We start from the raw sequence: 13,321 nt of genomic DNA, 5'->3' as shown, positions 1-13,321 counted from the left end.
TCTTGCTTGAGATATACAAACAATAGCTACTATAAGAGCTGTCATGTGTGCAAAGGTGTGTGTGGGCTTGCATGGATGAGCAATAGGCTGTTTCATTGTATATTCCCTCTCTGTATCAACTCATTGTATTGAATAAAATGATAAATTACAAAAAAAGAAAGATGTACTCCTCTGAGAAAAAAATAAAGTAGTAAACTTTTTTCCTGATAATGATGTTTGAAAGGTTTGATTTTAGAACTTACATACGGTGCAGCACCACTTTTTCCTGTAGATGTAATTCATTTTCAAATACTGTTCTTATTATTATCAATCAGTCATTTTCGCGGCAACTTTTATTAAAACATTTTTTTTGTCTTTCATTACAAGGGTTTGATACTTGATTAAGGAAGATATTTTGAAAATGCTTCATTTTCATTTGATTTAGCGAGCTTTAATCTGCATAGCGACCAACAAATCACAGTGTTCCGAAATGACACGACTATCTTCTGGTAGTAGCGTTTTTAAACACTTTATATTCGGATGGGGAAATTTCAATGATATTTTTCAAGATTAAATAAGGGGTCACCGTTTTGCAGTTTTCACCCAAAAAGTCAGTTTTTCCAAAATCAGGAAACAAACTGAAATATTTGTTTGTCGGGTCCAAAAATTTGCGGGAAAGTGGCCCAACAAGTCGAATTTCAAGAATTTGTGATTTGTGGTGATCATTCAGGCATAAGTAACCAGAAAACGGTGAAATTGTTGACGCTATTAACCGAATCACGACGTCAACTACGCCATCAACTTAGCCGTCAAAAAAGTAGTCCACGAGCGGAAAGAACACAAAATAATATGTTGAAGTTGATTTTATATCGAGTTTGGTCTTATTTCCGGTCAACGTCATCAATACTTATTTGATCATTACTTACGTGTGTACCAGTCTGTAGATACTCTCAATATAAATCTAGATGGATGTTTATCTTAGCTTAGATCAAGTCCCATCAAGGAATTTATCGTCTCCCCTAAATGATATTCAGCCTCTCTGTAAATTGTGACCTCGATCTCCCTATCTTAACAATGACATCTTGAGGTAAAACCCTCCACCTCTGTAATGTCTAAATCAAATACCCACAGTACTTTAATGTATATACCTTACAGAGTGACAGCTCTGGTACCACAACAGGAATTAAAATGGCACAGTCTCCAGAATCTTGAAATCGTAAAGCAGAAGGAAGTATTATTATTATTATCATATATATATATATATTTTTTTTGAAATATCTGACTCTAGAAACCCGAAAAAACACTTTAACCTTGATTTCGTATCAGGATGGAATGACATCCCTTCATGTGTAACGCAAAGTTTGGAGATAAGTGGTTTCAGCCATGCCATGCTCCAACCATTGTGCCATATGTACCTTGTGCAAGATGTTCGATAGGATGACAAATTCTATACTTATTCTCAGATAAGAGAACTGGATGATATCTTATCGTTTCCCTTTCTATAACATAATTATTTTCACGAATATGGCAGAACTGGATGATATCTTATCGTTTCCCTTTCTATAACATAATTATTTTCACGAATATGGCAGAAAATACCGATATTTTAACGAGAGCGAAACACTACTTTAAGAAGGCAGAAAATTATTTTTTTTACCTCAAACATCTGCTCTTTATTCATGGTCTTCATTCCGATGTATGTCATTGTAATATGTGAATGTATGACGTCATTTCATTATCATGTCCTGACGTCACGGTATAATGAATTACATTATATTAATGCAAAATAATATAACATGGGTATACTCAAGGGTTGAAGCGACAAGCAGGTGATATGCCTGCCTCTATAATATGTATGCAGGGTATAGATACTGCCGGTCACAAACATATGGTAAAAACCTAACGCTCATACCACATGTTGCTGATTAATTCGCCGCATTTATGGTAAATGCGTTTCTACCACATCTATGAACAGGTCCACTCTGTCTCTAAAATTAGTTTAGTCAATACAAATGTGAATATTAAGGCTCTTCATTAGATGACCTTTCTCACGTTGAAGATATAAGATTTCGGTACTAGTGAGGAGAAAAATGCTGATCTTCCTTGTTAACGCAGGGTGTGATTGGTTTTAGTCATACGCCTGTCGACTCATATATCCGGCAAGACAGAATATCACTTACATCTCCATATCTGACTCAAACAAACTTTGAGCTGAAGCAAAGCCTTGACGGAGAGTAGAGAACTAAGGGAGATGACCAGATTACATGTTTTGGATATCAAACGACGAACCTTCCACACAACGTTCATTGATGTATCTGCCACTCGGCTTCTAGGTCTGGTGAAATCAACTCGTTCCTAATTTGTCAATATCTGATCACATTATGCTGTAAAGTTGAAAGTTTATTTATCATGTTAAATTAACACCCTAAAACTTTTTCCACTGCACACGACACATGAAATATTTCCAGTACCGTGTCCATGTCCCAGAAATACAGTGGACTCTCCGTATCATCTTAGTCCAAACCCTTGCACCCTTTCTCTCTTCCCGTTTTCTATACATGCAGTCTATACCGTATACATGAACTATTGTCAGTATTGTTCCTATGTTGCGCTAGGAATATAAGTAGACGGGTTTACATAAGTACTATGTACTTGTCTCTGAATCCTATCATATTTGTAAATGTACTACTGCAATACATGATAATAAATAAAGCTTAAACTAAACTACGATTCAACAACGTGTTTCTGATGAAGGGACCCGTGGTAAACGATATCAGCTGTTGGTTTCCTCATTGTAAGGTTAATCACGTTTAGGACGAGTCGGGTTAAATTCAGTACGTCATACATTTTTTAAGGTTTTAATATCGAGCAAAAAGTCTACAATTACTTTGTACGAGGCACGCAGATCCTGTTTTGTGTGGTCAGGTCCTCGAATTAACTGTGGCTGATCGTCAATAAGAGACAAGTGAAGTCTGTATTGTTAACGCCCTCTACAGTGATGCAGTAAATCTCGGATGAAAACATGACTGAATATAAATAGAAAAAAAAATGAAATGTGAAAGTTGACGGGGTGAGGGTGGTCTTTCAGTGATAAGATGAATACAGAAACATTGTCGTCGCGTTGTGGGTGGTGTTTTAGGGATAAGATGTTGTATACAGGTTTAAGTATAGCCTGTTGTACAAGGGAAAATGGTCGAGGCAACAGGGATGGTGTTTCATGGAATACGGGATGTTTCCGTGGTGTGGAGGGTGTTTCATGGAATACGGGATGTTTCCGTGGTGTGGAGGGTGTTTCAAGGAATACGGGATGTTTCCGTGGTGTGGAGGGTGTTTCATCAAAGGAATAAAGTAGACTAAACAGGTGTAAGACGGAATTCATACTAAAATTAAAATTCGAGAGGTCAGAGCTGTTAACACAGGAAAAGGTAGACACACAAACACAAAAACCCTCCACGGCACTTAACCAGTTCGTGTGCACAATATCACGTGTTCTGTAACATACATCATTTTGAAGGCCCGAAGTGAATAGAAAAAGTGTTTACAACTGGCGAGATAAGCCATCCGTGACCTCACTAATATGTAACTCAATGCCCGGTCTTCGTCGCGTACCGGTTTTCTATTTTCTTGTCAGATTAGATAATGTTCTGTCGTTTTAACTAGTTATGTGGAATGTTATTACAGGTAAACCAGTATTTCAACGCATATTCAGTCCATAAAGAATATCAATTTTTTTATGTGACCAATGCTCTTTCAGATATAGAATTTCTGTAATATTTTAAAACTACAATTATAACCACGATTTTCATGAGTTGTTTTCGTGTCCGGAACATAACTTTGCTTGCATTTAAACTAGGATAATGAGACTTGGTAGAGATATTGATCATACCAACACAATGTGCAGTGCAACAAATTCAGTGCCCTTTCCCCCTCAATCTTGTCCGAAGGATAAATTTGTCCTAAGTTAAACAAGGATCATGAAACCAAATGTGTACATTGGTCATACTACGACAGTGTACTGTGTACCAAATTCAGGTCCTTCGATCCTTCAATCACAGAGTTATTGCACTTTGTTAAAATATCTTGTCCAGATCAAAACTTTGCTTGCATTAAAGGTAGGATAATAAAACTTTGCATACGCCATCACACACGTACACACACGCATCCTTCACTTAGAGCCATATATCCTTCCACTACTGGTATCAGCACCAGATATAACACTTTTTTCGCTATAAAGGGCGAACACTATTCCACTTGTAATAAGAGCCCGAGATAGAATAACTTCATTGCCAAAGAGAAATGACATACCGCAGTTGATATCACAGCCCGATATTACACCACCTCATAGCTTATCAGAGCCCAATATCATACCACTCCTGTTATCAGAGTCCAATATCATACCACTTTTGTTATCAGAGCCCAATATCATACCACTTCTGTTATCAGAGCCAATATCATACCGCTTCTGTTATCAGAGTCCAATATCATACCACTTTTGTTATCAGAGCCCAATATCATACCACTTCTGTTATCAGAGCCAATATCATACCATTTCTGTTATCAGAGTCCAATATCATACCGCTTCTGTTATCAGAGTCCAATATCATACCGCTTCTGTTATCAGAGCCGAATATCATACCACTTTTGTTATCAGAGCCCAATATCATACCGCTCCTGTTATCAGAGCCCAATATCATACCACTCTGTTATCATAGCCCAATATCATACCGCTCCTGTTATCAGAGCCCGATATCATACCGCTCCTGTTATCAGAGCCCGATATCATACCGCTTTGTTATCAGAGCCGAATATCATACCACTTTTGTTATCAGAGCCCAATATCATACCGCTCCTGTTATCAGAGCCCAATATCATACCACTCTGTTATCATAGCCCAATATCATACCGCTCCTGTTATCAGAGCCCGATATCATACCGCTCCTGTTATCAGAGCCCGATATCATACCGCTTCTGTTATCAGAGCCGAATATCATAACCACTTTTGTTATCAGAGCCCATTATCATACCGCTCCTGTTATCAGAGTCCAATATCATACCACTTCTGTTATCAGAGCCGAATATCTTATCACTTCTGTTTTCAGAGCCCAATATCATACCGCTCCTGTTATCAGAGTCCATTATAACACCACTTCTGTTATCAGAGTCCAATATCATACCACTTCTGTTATCAGAGTCCAATATCATACCGTTTCTGTTATCAGAGCCCAATATCATACCGCTTCTGTTATCAGAGCCCAATATCATACCACTTTTGTTATCATAGCCCATTATCATACCACTTTTGTTATCAGAGTCCAATATCATACCGCTCCTGTTATCAGAGTCCAATATCATACCGTTTCTGTTATCAGAGTCCAATATCATACCGCTCCTGTTATCAGAGTCCAATATCATACCGTTTCTGTTATCAGAGCCCAATATCATACCATTTCTGTTATCAGAGCCCAATATCATACCACTTTTGTTATCATAGCCCAATATCATACCACTTTTGTTATCATAGCCCAATATCACACCACTTTTGTTATCAGAGCCCAATATCATACCGCTTCTGTTATCAGAGCCCAATATCATACCGCTTCTGTTATCAGAGTCCAATATCATACCACTTTTGTTATCAGAGTCCAATATCATACCACTTTTGTTATCAGAGTCCAATATCATACCGCTCCTGTTATCAGAGTCCAATATCATACCGTTTCTGTTATCAGAGCCCAATATCATACCATTTCTGTTATCAGAGTCCAATATCATACCACTTTTGTTATCATAGCCCAATATCATACCACTTTTGTTATCATAGCCCAATATCATACCACTTTTGTTATCATAGCCCAATATCATACCACTTCTGTTATCAGAGCCCGATATCATACCGCTCCTGTTATCAGAGTCCAATATATTACAACTCTTCTGTTATACCAATGAACTGAATGTATTTATACGGAGAGAACGGCTTAGTGAAGTTCTTCAGTTTCATAAAAATGTTGCAAGTGATCGAATTTGATTAAAAATATAAGGATGTTGTTTGGTCTTCATCACAATCTCATTGAGCACTACTTGAATTCCTTGCGCAATATGTAGTTGAACGTGGGTGGTGCATGGTAGTTTACCTGGTGCCGTGTGTCATGTTTCTCTGAAGAATTTGACATTACTTCCTTTGATTGACATATGTTTACATGGTTGGTGTCATTGAATGACGATGAGGCTGAAGACGCTTACCTTTTCAGAACACCAGGTATTGTCATCTCTGTACTTTTTCAGTGGTCTCCTTGTAAATCTTTCATTTGTTCCCCTGTTTTCATAATTCTTGATATTTCTGTGACTTGTCAGTGAAACAAAATTATTTCATATGTAGGATTAACTTGCTATCAAGTGATCAGGAGGAAAGTAGAGGGAATAGAAAAAATAGAGAGATGACCAGTCTTGCATAGAACCTAAATAGATAATTTAGTAATGGACGCCATCATTCTGGGAGCTCTTGTTTCTTAGACGACTGTGATCAGGGACGTTTTCTCAGATCTTGTATAAGAGACACTATATATAAGAGAATGATTGTGTGTGAGTGAGGGCGGGCGTGTGTGTGAGTGAGGGCGGGTGTGTGAGTGAGGGCGGGCGTGTGAGTGAGGGCGGGCGTGTGTGTGAGTGAGGGCGGGCGTGTGAGTGAGGGCGGGCGTGTGTGTGAGTGAGGGCGGGTGTGTGAGTGAGGGCGGGTGTGTGAGTGAGGGCGGGCGGGCGTGTGTGTGAGTGAGGGCGGGTGTGTGAGTGAGGGCGGGTGTGTGAGTGAGGGCGGGCGTGTGTGTGAAGGCGTTGTGTGTGAGTGAGGGCGGGCGTGTGTATGAGTGAGGGCGTGTGTGTGAGTGAGGGCGGGTGTGTGAGTGAGGGCAATTGTGTGAGTGGGGGCGTGTGTATGAGTGAGGGCGTGTGTGTGAGTGAGGGCAATTGTGTGAGTGAGGGCAATTGTGTGAGTGAGGTCAATTGTGTGAGTGAGGGCGTGTGTATGAGTGAGGGCGTGTGTGAGTGAGGGCGGGTGTGTGAGTGAGGGCAATTGTGTGAGTGAGGGCGTGTGTATGAGTGAGGGTGTGTGTGTGAGTGAGGGCAATTGTGTGAGTGAGGGCAATTGTGTGAGTGAGGGCGTGTGTATGAGTGAGGGCGTGTGCGTGAGTGAGAGCAATTGTGTGAGTGAGGACGTTTGTGTGAGTGAGGACGTTTGTGTGAGTGAGGGCGTGTGTGTAAGTGAGGGCGGGTGTGTGAATGAGGGCGGGCGTGTGAGTGAGAGCAATTGTGTGAGTGAGGACGTTTGTGTGAGTGAGGGCAATTGTGTGAGTGAGGGCGGGTGTGTGGGTGAAGGCTTGTGTGTGAGTGAGGGTGTGTGTGTGAGTGAGGGTGTGTGTATGAGTGAGGGTGTGTGTGTGAGTGAGGGCGTTTGTGTGAGTGAGGGCGTGTGTGTGAGTGAGGGTGTGTGTATGAGTGAGGGCGGGTGTGTGAGTGAGGGCGTGTGTGTGAGTGAGGGTGTGTGTATGAGTGAGGGTGTGTGTATGAGTGAGGGTGTGTGTGTGAGTGAGGGCGTTTGTGTGAGTGAGGGCGTGTGTGTGAGTGAGGGCGTGTGTATGAGTGAGGGCGTGTGTATGAGTGAGGGTGTGTGTGTGAGTGAGGGTGTGTGTGTGAGTAAGGGCGTTTGTGTGAGTGAGGGTGTGTGTATGAGTGAGGGTGTGTGTATGAGTGAGGGTGTGTGTGTGAGTGAGGGTGTGTGTATGAGTGAGGGTGTGTGTGTGAGTGAGGGCGTGTGTGTGAGTGAGGGCGTGTGTGTGAGTGAGGGCGTTTGTGTGAGTGAGGGCGAGTGTGTGAGTGAGGGTGTGTGTATGAGTGAATGCTGGTGTGTGAGTGAGGGCGTGTGTGTGAGTGAGGGTGTGTGTATGAGTGAGGGCGGGTGTGTGAGTGAGGGTGTGTGTATGAGTCTCGATTCAGACGTGATCTACTACATTATGCTATGGTGTACCCCGTACACATGTCACGGTTTTCGCACTTTTTGTTTTGAACTTTTATAGTCTAGAGCTTAACGCCTACTCATGAATATGCAAATATTCCGTGAACTTTCAGTCTTGTATCAATGATAATAGAACGCATTTCTTGCCAAACACTCTACATACCGAAGGGCTCGAGACTGGTTTGTTAAAATAATCTTTGTCGACATTGTATAGAACCAGTATTTACATTCAATTTAGTATGACAGGTTTCAGATGAGACTTGGAGTCAAGTGAGGTGAATCGTAACGGCCATAAACTCCGTCTCTACCCGTACCGCCTTTGTCCCTCTTAAATCATACCATATACACTTTTTAACAATGGTTTTTATTAAAAGAAATCTACGACATTTTTTAACGTACAACTCGCACTGGAGCATAGACCCAATTCTTGTTTCACAAGTTTGTATTCCAGATGAAAATACCTGAAGATGTTGTTATGTTTATAGTTATGTCCACCTGGCGACATAATTTTAAAATACATGCAGACAAATTGATTTATTGTGTTATGATAAATAAATTAGTTCTAAATTGTTGATTTTCATGACATAGCTATTCAAGACCAGAAATAAAGAATTATTTCGTATGTGTTTGATAAAGATGGATGAAGCAGCACATTATCAATCAAACTAGCTTTATGGAATGTGGAGTAGTATTACCGATTTGACTGTCTTCACACATGTTTGTAAGGAAATGAAATACCTATTATGATAAGACAATGCAGTCTCGGATAGCCTTTAGCTTAGGAGTCAATTCATAACTCATCAATTTAAAATTAGTGATATTCTAACACACGCTACATCTACTAAATCAACACAAAATGTTGTCTTCAATTCTAAATTGTCCACTGAAAGGCCGAAAAGCCGAAAGGCCGCAATAACTGGCGTAAAACCCGTTACATAAATAAATACTCCATTCTCCCCCTCCACCGATCCGGTGTCTCAACCATTTTGTAACAACGTCTTATGCAAAATAGAAGACCAACATGTCCAAAAGCAAGAGATGTACATATCGTGTACAACAGTGTCTGATGTGTATATAGGCAGACCTTTACAGTATATGTTTCATTCTGACAACATAATGACTATGAATGTATTTTCTCCATACTGTCAATGAAGCATAGCGTGCTCGTGTGAACCACACCCCGGGTAGTTATTACGTCCCTATATAGGTGTTCCAATCACACTCTACACCTGCCGAGTTGTGTAGACACATATACTTCACTGTCTTACCAATACTTTGGAAGTGAAAGGACATATTCTTCAAACTGTAAGTATGTATCTTTATCATGGTGAAGATTTCTTACCTGTAAGGACGTATATCTACCTGTTTCAGGTAGATGCACAGTAACGCTTACAGAATACAAGTATTTAAAGATAGCTCGTTTCACTGGCTTGTTTACTAAAAATCATGGCGGTTGTGACACAAAACCAAACCTGTACATAACACATGTCTATATAGGTCACCTGTGTATACCAAACACCTGTCTATAAAGGTCGCCTGTATATAAAACACGTCTAAATAGGTCACATGTAAAAAGTAAATACCTGCCTGTAAAGGTAACATGTATATAAATACATCTATATATAAAGGTCACCCGTATGTAAAAACATGTCTTTAAAGGTTATCTGTATATAGCAAACACATGTCTTTAAAGATCACTGGTATTGGTCCCCAGTTAAGTACAACCCGGATCCTCGATATAAAGTACCTACGTATAAAGGCTATTTTTCTCGCGTGGCTCCTCAAGTCAATATCGTGTGCATAGTGCTCGTCTAGAGAACTCAATCTAATGAGACTAATACCGGTCGAGCGTTACACTAGTAGGCCAGAGGTCCTGGGTTCGAATACTAGCACAGACATTGAGATAACCTCTGTTACATTGGAAATTCGAGGAAAAGTTCTTTACTGGAGGGGGAGTATGTGACTGATAAATACTAGCCCTTCTCTTCACCTGGATCGGTTGAGCGTAAAACTAGTAAGCCATGCAGAGGTCCTGGGTTCGAATGTAGCGGAGGCATTGAAATAGATAGTGACCTCGGTTACATATAAACCCCTCCTCCCGCCGGATATCTACTTTCCGTTCAGTATTTTTAACTTCAAGCGGTCCGTGTATATGTGTTATAAATGGCGCCTGTCCACATGATTTTACTTTGCATATTTCAAGTGTATCAAGTTTTATCTGTGTCGCTTTGTTGATTCATTTGTAAACAACAAAGCTCTGCTTGTACCTGTAACAGCATACTTTTACTGGATAGATTATAGAACATATTTTTGTTATAACCAGCCAACACAGTAGGCGGATATTACTGACACCTGTCTAGGCAAACTTCGATGTAGTTCCTGATTGGACACACATTTTGATGCAGCGATACGGAACGCCATAGCTGTCTTACGTGTTTAAATGTAATTATAAGCTGTTGCTTTCTTATTATCTGATGCAGCTCTGTTATTATAAGATATGGTTCTGTTATTACATGACATGGCTCTGTTATTATCTGATGTGGTTCTGTTATTACATGATGTGGCTCTGTTATTACATGATGTGGCTCTGTTGTTACATGATGTGGTTCTGTTATTACATGATGTGGTTCTGTTATTACATGATGTGGTTCTGTTATTACATGACATGGCTCTGCTTTTACATGACATGGCTCTGTTATTACATGACATGGCTCTGTAATAACATGATGTGGCTCTGTTATTACATGATGTGGTTCTGTTATTACATGACATGGCTCTGCTATTACATGACATGGCTCTGTTATTACATGACATGGCTCTGTAATAACATGATGTGGCTCTGTTATGACATGATGTGGTTCTGTTATTATCTGATGTGTTTCTATTATTACACGATGTGGGTCTGTTATAACATGATGTGGTTTTGTTATTAAATGATGTGGTTCTGTTATTAAATGATGTGGTTCTGTTATAACATAATGTGGCTTTGTTATTACATGATGTAATTCTGTTATTACATGACATGGTTCTGTTATTATCTGATGAGGTTCTGTTATTACATGATGTGGTTCTGTTATTACATGACATGGCTCTGCTATTACATGATGTGGTTCTGTTATAACATGATGTGGTTCTGTTATAACATGATGTGGTTCTGTTATTATAAGATGTGGTTCTGTTATTACATGACATGGGTCTGCTATTACATGACATGGCTCTGTTATTACATGACATGGCTCTAATTACAGGATGTGGCTCTGTTATTACATGATGTGGCTCTGATATTACATGATGTGGTTCTGTTATTATCTGATGTGGTTCTGTTATTACACGATGTGGCTCTGTTATAAAATGATGTGGTTCTGTTATTACATGACATGGCTCTGCTATTACATGACATGGCTCTGTTATTACATGATGTGGCTCTGTTATTATCTGATGTGGTTCTATTATTATCTGATGTGGTTCTGTTATTACATGATGTGGTTCTGTTATTATAAGATGTGGTTCTGTTATTACATGACATGGCTCTGCTATTACATGACATGGCTCTGTTATTACATGACATGGCTCTAATTACATGATGTGGCTCTGTTATTACATGATGTGGCTCTGATATTACATGATGTGGTTCTGTTATTATCTGATGTGGTTCTGTTATTACACGATGTGGCTCTGTTATAAAATGATGTGGTTCTGTTATTACATGATGTGGTTCTGTTATAACATGATGTGGTTCTGTTATTACATGACATGGCTCTGCTATTACATGACATGGCTCTGTTATTACATGATGTGGCTCTGTTATTATCTGATGTGGTTCTATTATTATCTGATGTGGTTCTGTTATTACATGATGTGGTTCTGTTATTACATGACATGGCTCTGTTATTATCTGATGAGGTTCTGTTATTACATGATGTGGTTCTGTTATTACATGGTGTGGTTCTGTTATCATCTGATGTGGTTCTGCTATTACATGACATGGCTCTGTTATTACATGATGTTGTTCTGTTTATTACATGACATGGCTCTGTTATTACATGACATGGTTCTGTTATTACATGATGTGGTTCTGTTATTACATGATGTGGTTCTGTTATAACATGACGTGGTTCTGTTATTATAAGATGTGGTTCTGTTATTACATGACATGGCTCTGCTATTACATGACATGGCTCTGTTATTACATGATGTGGCTCTGTTATAACATGATGTGGTTCTGTTATTACATGATGTGGCTCTGTTATAACATGATGTTGTTCTGTTATTACAAGATGTGACTCTGTTATTATAAGATGTGGTTCTGTTATTAGATGATGTGGTTCTGTTATAACATGATGTGGTTCTGTTATTACATGATGTGGCTTTGTTATAACATTATGTGTTTCTGTTATAATATAATGTGGTTCTGTTATTACATGATGTGACTCTGTTATTATCTGATGTGGCTCTGTTATTATCTGATGTGGTTCTGTTATTATATGATGTGGTTCTGTTATTACATGATGTGTCTCTGTTATTATCTGATGTGGTTCTGTTGTTATATCCTGTGCTTCTGTTATTACATGATGTGGTTCTGTTATTACATGATGTGGTTCTGTTATTATATGATGTGGTTCTGTTATTACATGATGTGGTTCTGTTATTATCTGATTTTGTTCTGTTATTACATGATGTGGCTTTGTTATAACATGATGTTGTTCTGTTATTACACGATGTGGCTCTGTTATTACAAGATGTGACTCTGTTATTATAAGATGTGGTTCTGTTATATGATGATGTGGTTCTGTTATTACATCATGTGGCTCTGTAATAACATGATGTGGCTATGTTATTACATGACATGGCTCTGATATTATATGATGTGGTTCTGTTATTACATGATATGTTCTGTTATAACATTATGTGTTTCTGTTATAATATAATGTGGTTCTGTTATTACATGATGTTGTTCTGTTATTATCTGATGTGGTTCTGTTATTACATGATGTGACTCTGTTATTATCTGATGTGGTTCTGTTATTATATGTTGTGGTTCTGTTATTACATTATGTGGTTCTGTTATTACATGATGTGGCTCTGTTATTACATGATGTGGTTCTGTTATTACATGATGTGGTTCTGTTATTACATGACATGGCTCTTATTATCTGATGAGGTTCTGTTATTACATGATGTGGTTCTGTTATCACATGATGTGGTTCTGTTATTACCTGATGTGGTTCTGTTATAACATGACGTGGTTCTGTTATTATAAGATGTGGTTCTGTTATTACATGACATGGCTCTGCTATTACATGACATGGCTCTGTTATTACATGATGTGGTTCTGTT

At 39.0% G+C, this 13,321-nt stretch overlaps 1 protein-coding gene across 1 annotated transcript in view; it reads left to right on the top strand.

The window, feature by feature from the left end:
• Window positions 1–7,067: 7,067 nt before the first annotated feature.
• LOC132549807 (cubilin-like) overlaps window positions 7,068–13,321 on the top strand; it is a gene marked incomplete at its 3' end in the record, with an annotated part of 74,311 nt that continues 68,057 nt past the window's right edge. Inside the window, exon 1 of the mRNA XM_060213783.1 lies at window positions 7,068–7,365. Within this exon, the coding sequence (XP_060069766.1) occupies window positions 7,068–7,365 (298 nt within the window). The remainder of the gene's footprint in view (window positions 7,366–13,321) is intronic.

Source organism: Ylistrum balloti, unplaced genomic scaffold, assembly GCF_031769215.1.
Source record: "Ylistrum balloti isolate Yb309-2 unplaced genomic scaffold, AGI_CSIRO_Ybal_v1 Utg369622, whole genome shotgun sequence".
NCBI classification, from domain to species: Eukaryota; Metazoa; Mollusca; class Bivalvia; order Pectinida; family Pectinidae; genus Ylistrum; species Ylistrum balloti.
Note: the sequence above shows the minus strand (reverse complement) of the source record. Positions and strands in the feature narration are given on the sequence as shown.